General features: G+C 36.1%; 1 protein-coding gene and 1 pseudogene across 1 annotated transcript in view; both read left to right on the top strand.

The window, feature by feature from the left end:
- Window positions 1-78: 78 nt before the first annotated feature.
- Window positions 79-8,138, top strand: LOC109109251 (annotated as a pseudogene).
- A 476-nt stretch (window positions 8,139-8,614) lies between these two features.
- fam13a (family with sequence similarity 13 member A) overlaps window positions 8,615-15,276 on the top strand; it is a 29,228-nt gene continuing 22,566 nt past the window's right edge. Inside the window, 4 exon segments of the mRNA XM_042761965.1 lie at window positions 8,615-8,690; window positions 11,464-11,526; window positions 13,170-13,262; window positions 14,789-15,012. Coding sequence (XP_042617899.1) covers window positions 8,685-8,690; window positions 11,464-11,526; window positions 13,170-13,262; window positions 14,789-15,012 — 386 coding nt within the window. The 5' untranslated portion in view covers window positions 8,615-8,684.

Here is a 15,276-nt window from a genome sequence, read left to right as displayed (position 1 = left end):
TATTTTGGGGGTCTATTACATAAAAAAACTTCTTTCCAGATTAACTTCAAAACACCCTAAATTCAAAACAAAGAAAATATTAACATATTGTAAATATTTGTTCACCATATCAGTATAACTTCCTGAATGCATAACATTCAAAGCTTTCTTCCTCTGATCCATAACAAGCCCTGTTCTCTAGGCACAGCTGAGCTTGACATACTGTCAGCTTGAGTGTGTTTCCTCTCACCTGGTTACAGGTGCATGGCAACCTCTCCTGACGTAGACACACACACACACACACACACACACACACACACACACACACACACACACACACACACACACACACACACACACACACACACACATGCTAGACTCCCTCCCTTCTGTTTCCTGCCACTGACAGATCCACCTACACAGGCAGTGGGAAAAGTCTCAGATATAAATGCTGATATATGGACTAGGGGTCTTCAAGATGCAGACGGTCAGAACGGTGGATGTGGTTGACTGCTCATTTCTCTTCTGCTTTTCCAAGCACAACAAGGCAGCTGTTCAGATAAAGGAGGACATGAAGAGGATGGTGCAGCTGCCCATGATCAAACCCTCTCCGGCCACCGCCACGGCAGGGAAGAAGGTCTTCGGCGTGTCCCTGCTGGAGTTGAGAGATCTGGGACTTGTCAAGGACGGGGTTCCTGTGGTGGTCCGGAGTATGGTGGAATATCTGGAAAAGCATGGTAAGTATTGCTTTCAGCTCAAGTGTTAGACTTGATCACTGTTGGTGTGAGAAATCTGATCTGGGGACAATGATAAAGAATTAAAAGTAACCAGAGTATGTTTCTTTGGCAAACCATTATAATGCTTTAAGCAACTAACAGCACATCACATCCTGGCCTTCTGCATTTTTTACAAAGAAGAAATCATCAGGTAACTGATACAGGCCTAAGAGTTACTTGGCAATTTATGATTTATGATTGTTTTCTGAGGTGCGGCCAATGCCATAGTGGCAAATAGCAGAATACTTTTTTTAGCCCTTTTGAACTTTATAGGGAAAAAAATATATATTATTTTACATTATATTATAATCCTCTTTTTCTGTTTTGTTTTGTTTTCTATTTTTATTTTAACATGACATTTTAATCATCAAAATGTATTACATTAAAGGATCATTTAAATTTAAATTCCATTTATAAATCTATAACTTATATTTCTGTATTTTAGGTGCTGTGACTAGTCAACATTTATTTTTTATATATATAATTTTAATTGTCTTTAATTGTAAGTAATCCTGTTGTGTGACTTGCATTTTTAAAATACAATTTTTTTGTAGTCATGAAAAAAATAGAAAAGTATTTTAGTTTATCTAAAACATTTTCCTATTTAAATTCTTATACATGCATTTTCTTATACATGAATTTCAAAATCAATTACATTTTCTCTTTGTGTGTGTGTGTGCTCCTTTTGAAGAATACTGTGGGTTCACTCTGACCATGTTGGCTGAAGTGAATGAACTGGCAAGCAGTGTGTTTTTCTACCTGTCAATAGTACATGTTGTCTAAGAACAAAAAGTCATAGCTTTTACTATTTTAGTGATGGCTCCCATCCTTTAGCCAACAAAGACCAAGCTGTGACTATTACAATTAGGTGACTGCATACTGGATCAAGATCAAACCAAATAAAAAAGGAAAGATGTGTGCACTCAAGTAGCAGCATGATTTCTAATCGTATTTCTGCAAAACATTCAGTTATATTTATTTATTTATGGTAAAAATACTAAGTTTACCATTATACAGTCAGTAAAAAAATAAAATAATAATAATAAAAATGTAGTTTAGGAAGCATTTTGTATAATTTATTTGAAAACACAAAAGATAATAGAAAGCAGTATAAATGTACAAAAAATGCTTTTCTTCCTACACAATCCCACCTCTGTCCTCTAAAACTCATTTGTTAGTAAAGAACTGTGATTGACAACAACATGACAAAACTGCAAGGATGAAATGGAAAACAATATTATTTTATATAACAAAACTGTTCAAAATATATTATATTAAATTCACTTCCTGTTGACAAATAACATCACTTGTGTTAGAATGTTTTCATTAAATCAACTTTTTAATACTTAAAAAGACTAGAATTCACTAAACATTATTGTTTATTACTATATTTGTCCCAAACTGTAGTAGTACATCCTGTACTCTGTAAACCTGAAGCCCAGAAGCTGCAGTCATGCTTGTTTTCCTCTGGATGGTGCTATAACCCTTTAGAGATGAATCACTTTCCTGAGCCTTTGACATGTCAGCACAAAACTGTGCAAGTATTTTACTTGAGCTTGATTGAGCTTGATTTTTCTGTAGATTTTATGGCATTGATGAAAAATCTTTTCATATTTTTTTTAAAGATTAGTTTCGCAACTGAGCTAAGAGTGGTATAACTACATGTTGAAACCTTGAAATGTTGTTAGTTTTAACTACAGATTGACTTACAGAGCTTCATGTCTGTCTCATGGTGCCACGATCTGCCAGGTCTTCGTCTGGAGGGTCTGTTCAGAGTAAACGGCAGCGTCCGGACTGTGGATAACCTGCGGCAGAGGTTTGATGGTGGAGAAGAGGTGGATCTTCATCAGGATGCAGACACCTGTGCTGTAGCCAGTTTACTGAAACATCCCTCCATCCACAATCCTCTCATTCAGCTGTACCAGGGTGAGTCAGCTTGTAGTCTTCATTCATGGGTGGTGTGGAGTAGTGCTTAAACATCTGAACTGGCAACTGAAACACTGTGTCCTCATCAGGGCTGGTAACTGAAAGATTGTAGAACACAAGATCCAGGGGGCGTGGTTGGAACCAGATCCAACCCCTCCCACCTTACATATACCTAATCGTACCTGTCTCCACCCCGATCCCTAAACCCACACTTCTCCACCCCTAAACCTACCCATCTCCATCCCTTAACCTACCAGTCTCCACCCCCTGGATCTTGTGTTCTGCAGTGAGGGGCTACTGCCTTATGGGGCATGGTGAGAGAAAAGATATGACATGGGAGTAAAAATGTAATTATACTTGAGAAGTAATCATTATGACTTTCATTTGTATGCCTAATTATGTAGAAAACGCCAACGTTAAATGTTTTTTGTTTCGTCAAACTCAGTTAAGAAATGATACCATGTTTTCAATTCAAAACGACCATATTTGAGAAAAAAAGTCGAGTAGTTTGTATCACTGGATTTCTTACTGTCATAAGTTTAAAATTTAAAGTAAAAATGTTGTCGAATATTAAACGTTTCGCTACTACCATCCTACCTCCCTCTCTTTCAGCGTTAACTGACTGACTGATGCGTCTGGCGCTGAACTGATTTTGTGAACACTAAACCCCGCCTACTTCGAGTTGATTGGCCATATCAATTAATTGTTAGACTGCCAAACCTAAATTAAAAATGCAAATTAGAAAAGAAAATCTTAAAATAATAATAAAATTAAAGTTGCTGTATGTAGGATTGACACCGAGTGGTTGAACTAGGTATTGCAGTTCAAATTCAAAATATTGGAGAGGGTTTTTTCACCCGGCCCCTGCACACGCAGGTTGCCAGATTGACAACACCAACAGGAACAAGCACACTTGAAGATAAATGAAATGAAAAATGCTGTGTTTTCTGCCAATTGGCAACCCGGGGTGCCAAAATAAAATTGGGTAAATTATTGGGCAGTAGGCAGGTTTCACAAACCAAAACAGAGACAGACATTCTGGCCCAGAATGCACATTTTCAAAGGAGAATAACTGACTGTAGCATTGTTTTTCAGATAAACAAGTATGTTTACTTAGCGTGTTTCTTAAATATCTGCAAACATATTATGGTGTTTTTATGCTTTAGTAGAGTCAAAACCTTGGATACAGCACCTATAAAGGGATATGGTAATGCAAATATAAGCTGAAATGGGAAAAAGATATTTAATTGCTCGCAAAACGTTTTTTTTTTTTTTTAATAAGTGGAAAGCAGTCGTTTTACAAGATAAGGCGAATGTTTTGCATTCAAACGCAAAACTTTTAAAATTTTCCCTTTCATAATTTTCCATCACCGTGTCCGCTTATCCTTATGCACGTTTTATATATATATATTTAATATATATTGTATAATTAACAATATTTGCATACATTAACATTATAACATGTTTAATTCATAATAGCAAAGTAGGTCAGCAGTATAGTGCCAGTCAAACCTGTTAAGCTGTTGATCAATTGAAATTATTTGTGTAAAGATTAATATCCATCATAATCACATAACACAAACTCACTTCTGCAGTAGAGCAGTGCGGCCTTAGTAGACTTTAGTGTAGACTATATCATAGTAAGTGCTTTAAATCATTATCTGTGTTTTCTTACTACCTAAAGAGCCCTAGGCAAGATTTTGGCTTTCAGAATGGTGTAAAAGATTTGATAGTACTTTAATAAATTACATTATTTTGCTGGCTTACGTCCATTGGGTCCATTCAAATTGGAAAAAAATATTGAATTTGCAACTGTATCATCACTTACTGACCTCTGCGACATACAGAGAGGAAACTTTGCTTGATTAACCCAAAAAAAAATCCAAATAACAGAGTAACAACAGTAAACACCTCAGTTTAATATTAAGGCTTCCCAAAAAAGAATTCCTGAAGGAATTACGTAAGCTGCTTTCTCCACAGACTTGTTTGCTGTAGTTTTTTTTTTTCTTGTTCTCCCTCACTGTCGGTGTCCCAATCTCCCTCTCTTTGTGGCATGTGTGACACAGTAAATATCCTGCGCAGATGGTGCATCTCAGATGCCAGAAAACAAGGATCTATCTATCTATCTATCTATCTATCTATCTATCTATCTATCTATCTATCTATCTATCTATCTATCTATCTATCTATCTATCTATCTATCTATCTATCTGTCTATCTGTCTATCTGTCTGTCTGTGTCTGTCTATCTTTATAGCAACACTTTAGCTGATCTAGTTGACTCACAGTGATTTAATTTAAAGTGGCATTTTCTGTTTCTTTGACCACATTTCTTTTGTATTTAAAAAATATGAATTTCTTCCAATTTAACATATCAAATCCTTTATTATATTTCTGTTGTTCTGTCAGAATCCAGTGAGGGTGACTTCTGTAAGGACCTGCGTGAGCTCCTACTCCAGCTGCCAGATATCCACTACAGTCTCCTGCATTACTTATGTCACTTCCTGTCCCAGGTGGAACAGGAACAATAACATAACCGCATGAACCAAACCAACCACACCACTCTGTCCCAACCCCAACCACTAACACAAAGTCACACACACACAGCTCGACAAAAGCAAACCAATCAAATATTTTTTACATCCATTAATTATATCAGCTGATACCCATCATGTCTTTTAGTAACTTCTTTACTTTGCATTTAAGTTCACTCGTAGAAAGGTAATTGCAGAGAGCTCTAAATGTTTCACCTTGAGTTGTGCATGTATCTGCAAGCTATTTGAATGATGTTTCGTCCGCTCATTGCCAAAAGCTGCATGTTATGTGGTCTGGGTGTCATGTTCTCAGTCTTGCTTCTCATTGGCTGTATTTCAGACACATTTCAGACACACTTAACACAATCCTTGACCAACTCTATAGAGCATAGTTTCAGTGCCTGCACAGTGATGAATTATTCTGTTTGTCACGAGTGTACTGTAACTTCAAAATTCACACTATTATGTTTATTTATTTATGTATACTGTTTATTATTATTATTATTATTATTATTTAATTTTTTACAGGGTATTTGACATGACTTTTTGTTAGTTGATTATTTGATGCAATTTTTATGACTTCATATTAATTGAGACACTATATATAATATTAATTTGTCATATCACAGGACTGTTTAAATTTTGAAAAAGCATATTGTCCAGTAACACTTTATTTAAAGGACCAATTCTCATTATTAATTAATTGTTTATTAGCATGCAAATTGGCTGTTTATTAGTACATTTTAGCACATATTATTGCCTTATTTGACCATATTTTCCCTTAATCCTATCCCATACCTTAACAAGGTATTTTAAGTAAATTAGGAGTGTATTAAGACAAAAGTTGTAATTAATAATTAGTTAATAGTGAGAATTGGTCCACAAATTAAAGTGTGACCTTATGTTATGGAAATAAATAATTCATACAATTTTGTCTAGTAATTTTACTTTTTTTTTTCTTTAAACAACAAGTAATAATTGTGACATGTCAAAAAGACCATAAAAAGTCAAAATTGACTTACAGTTGTATTTCCCTTATTTTGACTTTTTATCTTATAATTATGACTTTTTAAAATCTCATTAATTTCAGCATTTGTGTCATAATTATGATTTTCCAAAGCATGATTTTCTTTTTTTATTGATATAATCCTATAAATTACAACTTAAAATCTTGATGATTTAAATTGTCATTGCATCATTAAAAATAATGCTTTGAAATACATGTCGGGTGCAAGTTTTGGCTGCCTTATGTCTAGCTATCCTGGCTTTGGACTCCAATAGAGGGGGCCAAAGTCCAGATGGAATTCTTCACTCCATGTCAGCGCTAACACAAATATCACTTACATACTCTCTATGCTCATAAATTACTAGGTTGCTATTTTCAGGCACAGAAACACTCAGGCTGATTATTCACAAGTGAATAGCTCTGAGAAAAAAACTCAAAAAGCATACAGATGTGACCCTCCATACATAACTAACTATATATCCAGATTTAAGCCAACACCCTTCAATATTTCCAATGTAGTTTATGTCTTACAGAGGCTGGACATGAAGTAATGTGATTTTACAAAATATAAGTTAATTGTTGCATCAGTTCATTTTAAATATTATTTTATTTGTTCCCTGTTATAGTGACTTGTAAGCAAGTTGCCAGCTGTTGCAATATGAACGCAACCTCTAATAATACATCAGCCGCTCAGTTTCAGGGAATCCCTGTGACCACAACATGTGCATTTGACACCTCAGCCTCTGTGTGTAACCTCAGATCAGTGAGGTGGAAGTGACAAAACTGTTGCCTGTTTTAGGCACATACCTTTCTAATTCTCTGTACAGCTTGTTCTCTTTGTGGTAAATAATTAAATCATAAATACAGCTGTCAGACGAGCACTCTGTGACCCCATACAGTAGCATTTACTGTACATTTTATTACCCTCTGTCGTGGGACAGTATCTCAGTGTGGCCTCACACAAAGAGAGAATAATAATTTAGTTTGCAAAAAAGTTAGCTTTTTTAAAACATTTTACCATAGTGACAGCAAATTGAATTTTAAAACGGATAGTTCCGGTCCTTGATTCTGACTGGTTGAGCCAAGTTTGAAGCTGTTGTAAATAACTCTACAAACACACACCTTTTGTTTACATTCGTGTGTTGCTCTGCAACCACTTTGTTTGAACCACAACCATTTCTGAGGAACTACCTGTACATTGTTTGGTGGAAAAATAATGTTTTTATTAATATCATTACACTTTATTTGCTCTGTTTTATTTTGTGAAACCTTACTAAGTATATATGTAATAACCTTCTTGGGGCTTATTGCCTTTTGACTTTACAATGTTACCTTGATCCCATAATGATGTTTTTTTTTTTCTTCACATTTTTATGAAAAAAGTTGTTTTATTCTTGATTTATTTTTGCATTTTCATTTTGTTATATATTAATTTATTTTTTATTTGCTCGATTAATTTTATTTAATGTAATAATATATTTTAACAAGATAAAGAAAGCATCACAAAATTGTACCCAAACTCTGTACTAACTAGTTAAAGCAGCACAATATATCAGCGCACTGCCCACAAGACTATCAGGGCCAACTTCTATTCACTGTTATTGGATTATTTATATTGCTCAATTGATTGTGATATGTCATTGCTTATGATTTATTACTAAAAAGGGCTTTAAAAAAGGAGGTAAATGTTGTTCCGGGTTTTATCATTTAATGTGGCAGCACTCAATCTGTGTTTTCACAGCATGTATGTGTGTGTGTGTGTGTTTTCTGCAGTGTGTCATCTGGTTTTGATGGTATACGGGAGCAGAATATCTGTAACAACATTATGGCCAAGCTGATCCAGAACTACAGCGCCATCTTTGAGCCTGTGGTGGAGAGAAGGCTAATCGAAGGAAAACCTTCAAACCTCATCATATAACCTGCCACTTCACTTGCCTTCGGTTGGCAGTCAATGCACTGCCACTTCATTTCACAAAATTTGTTAGATTTGAACATCTGAAGTACATCAAATGCCTTCAAAACTGCAGAGCAACTGAGAAAATCAAACCCATGTATTGAAACGCATCCTTCACAACCCAAAACATGCCACTTTCTCCTTCTTCAGCCTAGTAGTCACATGCATAGACACTGTGTCTGCCTGACCTTGCTTTGTTGCTGTTTGCACCGACTCGCCAAAACTGCAAGACGTCATCGTGCTATCTTTCCTATGCCACCATCAACACAACAAAGTCTGCTTTTCTGCATTTGCACTTTAGTTTCAGTTGTCACATGAAAAATTGTTGTCTTCTGAATGCATCAGTCATGTGCACTGATGCTTTGTTGCTGTAGTCAGTGGGTTCAGGTGATCTCACGTGAGTCCCTTCTAGGAGGCCAACACAAACACTAAAACAACACAAACACTGAAAGCAAAGATACGCCACCTTTCACTCCTGTTGCTAAGGCACGTGCTCCACATGTCAAGAAGATGAAGGTACGGGTGATAGTATACAGTGTGTGTGTGTGTATTTGTAGATGTGTGTATGCCTGTATTATCAACCTGCTACGGCACACAGAGTAAGTGTGGGTTTGTTTCCACAGCCCATGTCAAATTCCAATGACATAGCACTTCAAAACCACCAGCAATCCAATAACACTATTCGCCCTGAGGTGAAAGGCACAATCACAAGACTCAGCTTTGAGTTTAATCCAAATGATGCAGATCTTAAGTCAGTCAAAAGCTATTTTTTAAAGGAATAGTTGAGCCAAAAATGAAAATTTGTTGAAAATGTATTCACCCTCAGGCCGTCCAAAATGTAGATGAGTTATTTTCTCTTCATCAGAATAGATTTGGCAAAATTTAGCATTGCCTGACTTGCTATAGCAGTGAATGGGTGCCGTCAGAATGAGAGCCCAAACAGCTGATAGAACATCATAATAATCCACAAGTGATCCACACTACTCCAGTCCACCAATTAACATCAAAGCTGCATGTTTGTAAGGAACAAATCCATCATTAAAACATTTTTAACTTCAAAATGTCACTTCTGGCTAAAATATGAATCCATAATAATGCTTCCTCCAATAAAAAAAGTCCATCCTCTGTTGTCCTCTCACATGAAAATCCACCAGCATATTTGTCTAAAGCTGTTTTAGGCTGTTTTCGCTGGTAAACCGTGCTTAATCTGAGCATATTTCTCTCCTGATTCAGACCAGATGACTTTTTCACCGGATAGAGGACTTGTATTTTAGCCAGAAACAATGGTCTGAAGAGGAAAACATCTTAAAGGGGTCATATGATGCTGCTAAAAAGAACATTATTTTGTGTATTTGGTGTAATAAAATGTGTTTATGCGGTTTGAGGTTAAAAAATAAATTATTGTTTCTCCTCTATGCCCCGCCTTCTGAAACACGTCGTTTTTCATAAGTCTCAAGCAAGCTGTGCTGTGATTGGCCAGCTATCCAGCGCATTGTGATTGGCCGAATGCCTCAAACGTGAGACGGAAATGTTATGCCTCTTAACATAATGTGATGCCTTGTCCGGCCGGAGCGACGAGACACCTCGTCCGCGGTGAAAGGCGATTCAGTGATTCACAGTGCAAAGCTGATGTATTTCCTCAGCGACCAGCACAGATCAGCTCCAGGCATGACGAAGGGGATATCGTCCTCTTTTGGAAGGCCAAACAAAGTAGTTTCGCTTTCACAGTGAAACACACAGCGTCTGTACGTCATGGCGGCGGCAACAGCAATACTACAACGAGAATAAAAGGTACGCCTTCTTTCTTTGCGTGAACATCAGGTCGGTGGTATTCAAATCTTCCCACATACTGACGTAGCGATGTTGTGGCGTGTTAGAACGAGCCGTTTCAGGGGGGCGTGGACGAGTCTTAACTTTGATAAAGAATATCTCTTTGGATTTGAGACTTTAGTCTTTGCAACTTCACAGATCTTCTTTATTCACCAAGAGCTTGTAACACTCCAAAGAGAAAGGAAAATTTGAGATCGCATCATATGACCCCTTTAATAATAAATTCTTCTTTCTTAGAAACATTAAGTTTTTCACTTCACCAGACATTAATTGATGGACTGGAGTGGTGTGGATTATTGTGAAGTTTTTATCAGCTGTTTAGACTCTCATTCTTTAGATCATGCTGACTTTGGATTCTTGTGACCTTAATTCCCATTAAAAGGCCCGGCTAGTGATGTATTTGTCTTTCCGATGGGTATTAAAGTTACACCCCGAGGTGTTTTTGTGGACTGCAGGATGTGTTTGCTCATGCAATGAGGAACAACATTGAGTGAAAGATGAAGAACAGATCTACAGTAGCTCATGCCAAGTACACCTCTTGATAAACACTAAGTCAATAAATATATAAAGTCACTTAGTCATGTCTGTATTTGCCGCTTGATAAATTCCTCGAGCAGGCAGATTGTAATTGAGTTTTACTCTTACACGCCGGATGTTAAATGCACAAAGAATGAGAGCTCTGTTTTCTGTCAATTCAATTGAATTAACATTCCCTCTCAACTGGATGAGGTCAGTTGCATATGACGGTGGTCATGCGTACGTGCTCAGAACCGCACGGTGTCGTGTTTACGTGCCTGCTGGAGACGGGCTGGGTCTCATGTTTGTGTATGTTCTCTCTATGAAGCAGTGTGAACCATGACCCTCTTAAATGACTGGCATGATGTTTTGATAACAATAATATTGTTTCTGTAGATTGAAAAACATTGTATGAAGGTACTACTTGCCCTCTGGGCGCAAGTTTTTCCAAGTTCTGTTCAAAGGTTTGGGGTCGGTAAGATTTTTAAATATTTTTTAAAAGAAGTCTCTAATGCTCAACAATGGCACATAAATGTAAAGCTGAATTTTCAGCATCGTTACTCCAGTCTTTAGTGTCACACGATTCTTCAGAAATCATGCTGATTTGCTGCTCAATAAGCATTTCTTATTATTCTTATTATCAATTATGAAAACTCCTTAATATGTTTGTGGAAATAACAGCGTTCTTTTTTTTTTTTCAATCTAAATTTTTTGTAACACTATCCTTATTGTCACTTTTGACCAAATCAATGCATTCTTGCTAAATATAAGGTATTATTTCTTAAAAAAAAAAATCATATTGGCCCCTAACTTTTTAACATTGATGTACTTCTCCAACTGTCTTATGTTTTATACAATTTTTGAGATGCCCATGTTTCTATAAACTTTAAATGTAATAGATTGTATGTTGAAATCATTTGATCAATCACTATCATTTTGTTAGGTCACACAATGCACTCCAGTTGAAAATTCAGATTACCCTTTACCGATACCAAGAAAAAAGAAGGTAAGAATCGCCAACATTAGCTATATAGTCTTTGTGTTTTAGACAAATAGACATTTGTAGTAAGAACCTGACTTAACTTCTACAAAATATGATGGTTAAGATGAGTCTGGCTACTTCATGCAATAAATAAAACATCACACTTCCTGCTTCTAGAACTGTTGTAAATTACAAACCCCATTCACAAATTACAAATCAATAAAATGGATTACAGTATCAATAGTTACGTGCAATTATAGTCATTTCATGGTATAATCAAGTGCTTCTTGTTTGAATTCTCTACGGGCCTGATTTATTTATCATCCAGCTTTGTTCTATTAACCAGAAGTAAGTTGAGTTTAGATCCTCATTGTGGCTTACTGGAAGGAAGAGTCTTCACATTCATAAATCCGAAAAAAAGATTTCCCATCTTCCACCTTCCAGAAATATCTCAACCAAAGAAGGTCTTAACACACAACAGCTTATGCTGTGTTTTTGTGTTATCTTTGAAATCCAAAGCTATTGAAAGTCCTCTGTTTACATAGACATGTGGTGCTGATCAAACCGAGTTTGACCAGATAAGGCCTGTGGGAGAACCGTCTAATCGGCAAGCTGATGTCGTAAACAGGCTGAGAATTGCTGATGGAAAAAATACATGATGTGACTTTAATGAAAAATAAGACCACTTCCTACAGCGGAGACGTTTCCAATTACATAAGGGGTCAGTGAAATCTTTCAGCTTAACACGTAGCGCTCACTCGGATTACCTCATTTTGTTTTGGGAAAACCAACTTATAAACAAACAGAACTTTATACACGGGACATCTGTTGACATCTACGCTGATTATGTTGGAGTGATAGTTTAACAAGTTCGAAAGAAGTTACCTTGACTGTTTTAGCAGATAAAGGAGATGGACATTTCTCTTATTTATTGACTTATTCCGTAGCACGAATCAAATACTTGTTGTCATCTCTTGAAACTGAAATATTTCCATGTTTTGGAAGATTACATTGTACTTGTCATGAAGTTTTATGATTTGTTTTTTCTGTTGTTTTGACCAACATGGGTCAAAGGTTACAGAGATCTTTTTGTCCTACGTTTACTTGAACTTTGTTTTGGGATGGTCTTGGAGATTCAAATAGTTTACAAAAATATACAGCATTTTTGGTTGCATATACACTAACCATTGATATTTGATGATATCAGCTGTAGCTACAATCTCTATTTATGCTTACATAATTTGATTTGAGTGTTTTGTTAACTGTTCAGTCGAGGTGACTGATTATCAACAAGGAGGTGAATCTGGGAGGTGTGTTGTAAGTCTCTGTTGAAATGTAACTAGGGAGTCAGGTTTGTTATGAGAGGTGAGGACAGAGAAACATCTAGATCTGGAGTCTTGAAAAAAAAAAAAAAAACTCTGATACCTCAAATCATGCGGTTTCTTGTTTCTAAATTTAGTGGGTGTTAAAGTTGGCTAACAGATCCAGTAGAAAAGCGCCACTCACATGTTACACGGAAAGAAAACGTCTAGTAAAAATCTGGTTCTGTTATTCTGGAAGTTGGTTTTAAAATCACGTTTTACAGTTTACTGTAAACGCAGAATGCATTGTTTGTTAATACTGGAATTTTAAGGTTTGTAGACTGATTTCTCTTGTGTTTTTGTCAGGTCACTCAATGCACTCCAGTTGACAATACAGACCCATCTAGAGAAAGCGAGTCCAGTCCAGACAATCCTATACCAACACAGAGAAAAAAGAAGGTAAGAAATGATGCAAGGTTTCAGCAAAGAGCAGGGAAATGTTTTATTTTGTGTTCTTATAATTTAAGCCATCATGTCGTTCAAACACTGCAATACTTTCTGTCTTCTGTTTAACACAAAAAGTGAATTTTTATAGAATATGGCCATCCTCTTCAATATAATTTTAAGAAATTAATACAATTATTTAACAAGAACACATTAAAATGTTAAAAGACTTTATATGTTACCAAAGATTTTTATTTATTTCAAATAAATGCTGTTCTTTTAAACCTTCTTTTGATTAATCCTAGTTTCCACAAAAAATTTAAACAGCACAACTGTTTTCTGCATTGATAATAATAAGGAAAAATTTTGAGCAGTAAATCTACATATTAGAATGATTTCTGAAGGATCATGTGTCACTGAAAGCTGGAGTAATGATTCTGCAAATTAAGCTTTACATCACAGAAATAAATTATATTTTAAATATATATTCAAATAGAAAACAGCTATTTTGAATTGTAATAATATTTCACAATATTACACTTTTTACTGTATTTTTAATTAATAAATGCAGCCATGGTGAGAATCAGAGGCTAAATTACTTACATTGTAAGTGAATGAGTTCTGGGGCCAAAATTGACATAAAAAAAGGTTATATTATCTGTGCACTATATTCCAAAACTTCTAAAGCCATATGATAGGTTTGTGGGACGAACTGACTGAAATGTAACTTCTAAATAATGTCTAACATCTTGAAAGATCACACCACAATGTCCTGTGCTTTTGCGTGACGTTAGACATCATAAACTCAAACAAACAACCGAAAGCGTTTAACGCACAACTCAGTAAAACAATGATTTTCCGGTGCTGTTTGCATCATTAACACATTAGTGTATCGATGTCCAGATCTCTCTTAGTTACTGTGCCTTAAATGGCTCCCTCGTGGGCTGCGATCAATAGCGTCCTCTTTACCGTAGTCAAAGCCATTACCTACTGAGCGTCTGTGCCTTCAGGACTAAGTACGCTGAAGATCAATCTAATCCTTTTGTAGTCTTCGTGTTACGTGACTTTATCTCATTTGCTTTGTGAGTTGAATTTGGTCATCTCTTTCACTTTGCTGTGCGAGATTGGCCTGTTATTCACAAATCAATGCTCAAAAGTTTGGATTTCAGATTCCCTTCTGGCCAAACACAGTTGTGGTCTTAGGATAATGGTGGCGTTGTTTGCTGCAGTCTTGCATTAAACCTTATAGTTTAAGGTCTGCTTGTCATTTGCATCATTAAGTGGCAATGGATCGATCTGAATTTGACTGGGCTCATGTGCGTGTGAGATTTTTTAGCTATTACACTTATTCAACAGGTTTCCGGCATGTACAGCCTTTATCAGTTAGAAAGGTAAGACAAATGTGAGCTAAGTTGTTATTGTGCTGTATAACTGTCTTCATGTTGGAGTTTCCTGGGGTCATCAAACTAATGGATGTTCTCGTAATGAATCCACATTTCTGTCCCTCAGTCTTCATCTCTCTTTCGATTTCTGTCTTTCAGGTTAAAAAGAAAAAGACAGAGCCTGTGCCGAGATCTTTTCCTCAACCGGCTCCCTCTGGTGATCCCATCTCCAGACCTTTGACCCATCTTCCAGACAGAAGCCCGGGTGCTAGAGCTCCGTTTCCTCCACACTCTCCAGACCGGAGCATCAGGTCCAGCGCTGACGGCATGAACCTGAGCCCTCGGACCGCAAGCCCTGCCAGATCCACAGAGACCTTCAACAGGTCAGTGTGCTTTGCATGGACATTTACTGCTGCGTGAAAGTTTTTATTTTATTTTATTTTATTTTATTTTATTTTATTTTATTTTATTTTATTTTATTTTATTCTTAACAAAGCACCAAGGCTACATTTTGGATCAAAAAATACAATAAAGACAGTAATAATTTTGAAATATTATTACAATTTAAAATAACTGTTTTCTATTTGAATATATTTTAAAATGTTATTTATTCCTGTGATGCAAAGCTGAATTTTCAGCATCATTAC

Source organism: Cyprinus carpio, chromosome A1, assembly GCF_018340385.1.
Source record: "Cyprinus carpio isolate SPL01 chromosome A1, ASM1834038v1, whole genome shotgun sequence".
Lineage (NCBI taxonomy): Eukaryota > Metazoa > Chordata > Actinopteri > Cypriniformes > Cyprinidae > Cyprinus > Cyprinus carpio.
The sequence above is the reverse complement of the archived record's forward strand: the minus strand, read 5'-3'. Positions and strand labels throughout refer to the sequence as shown.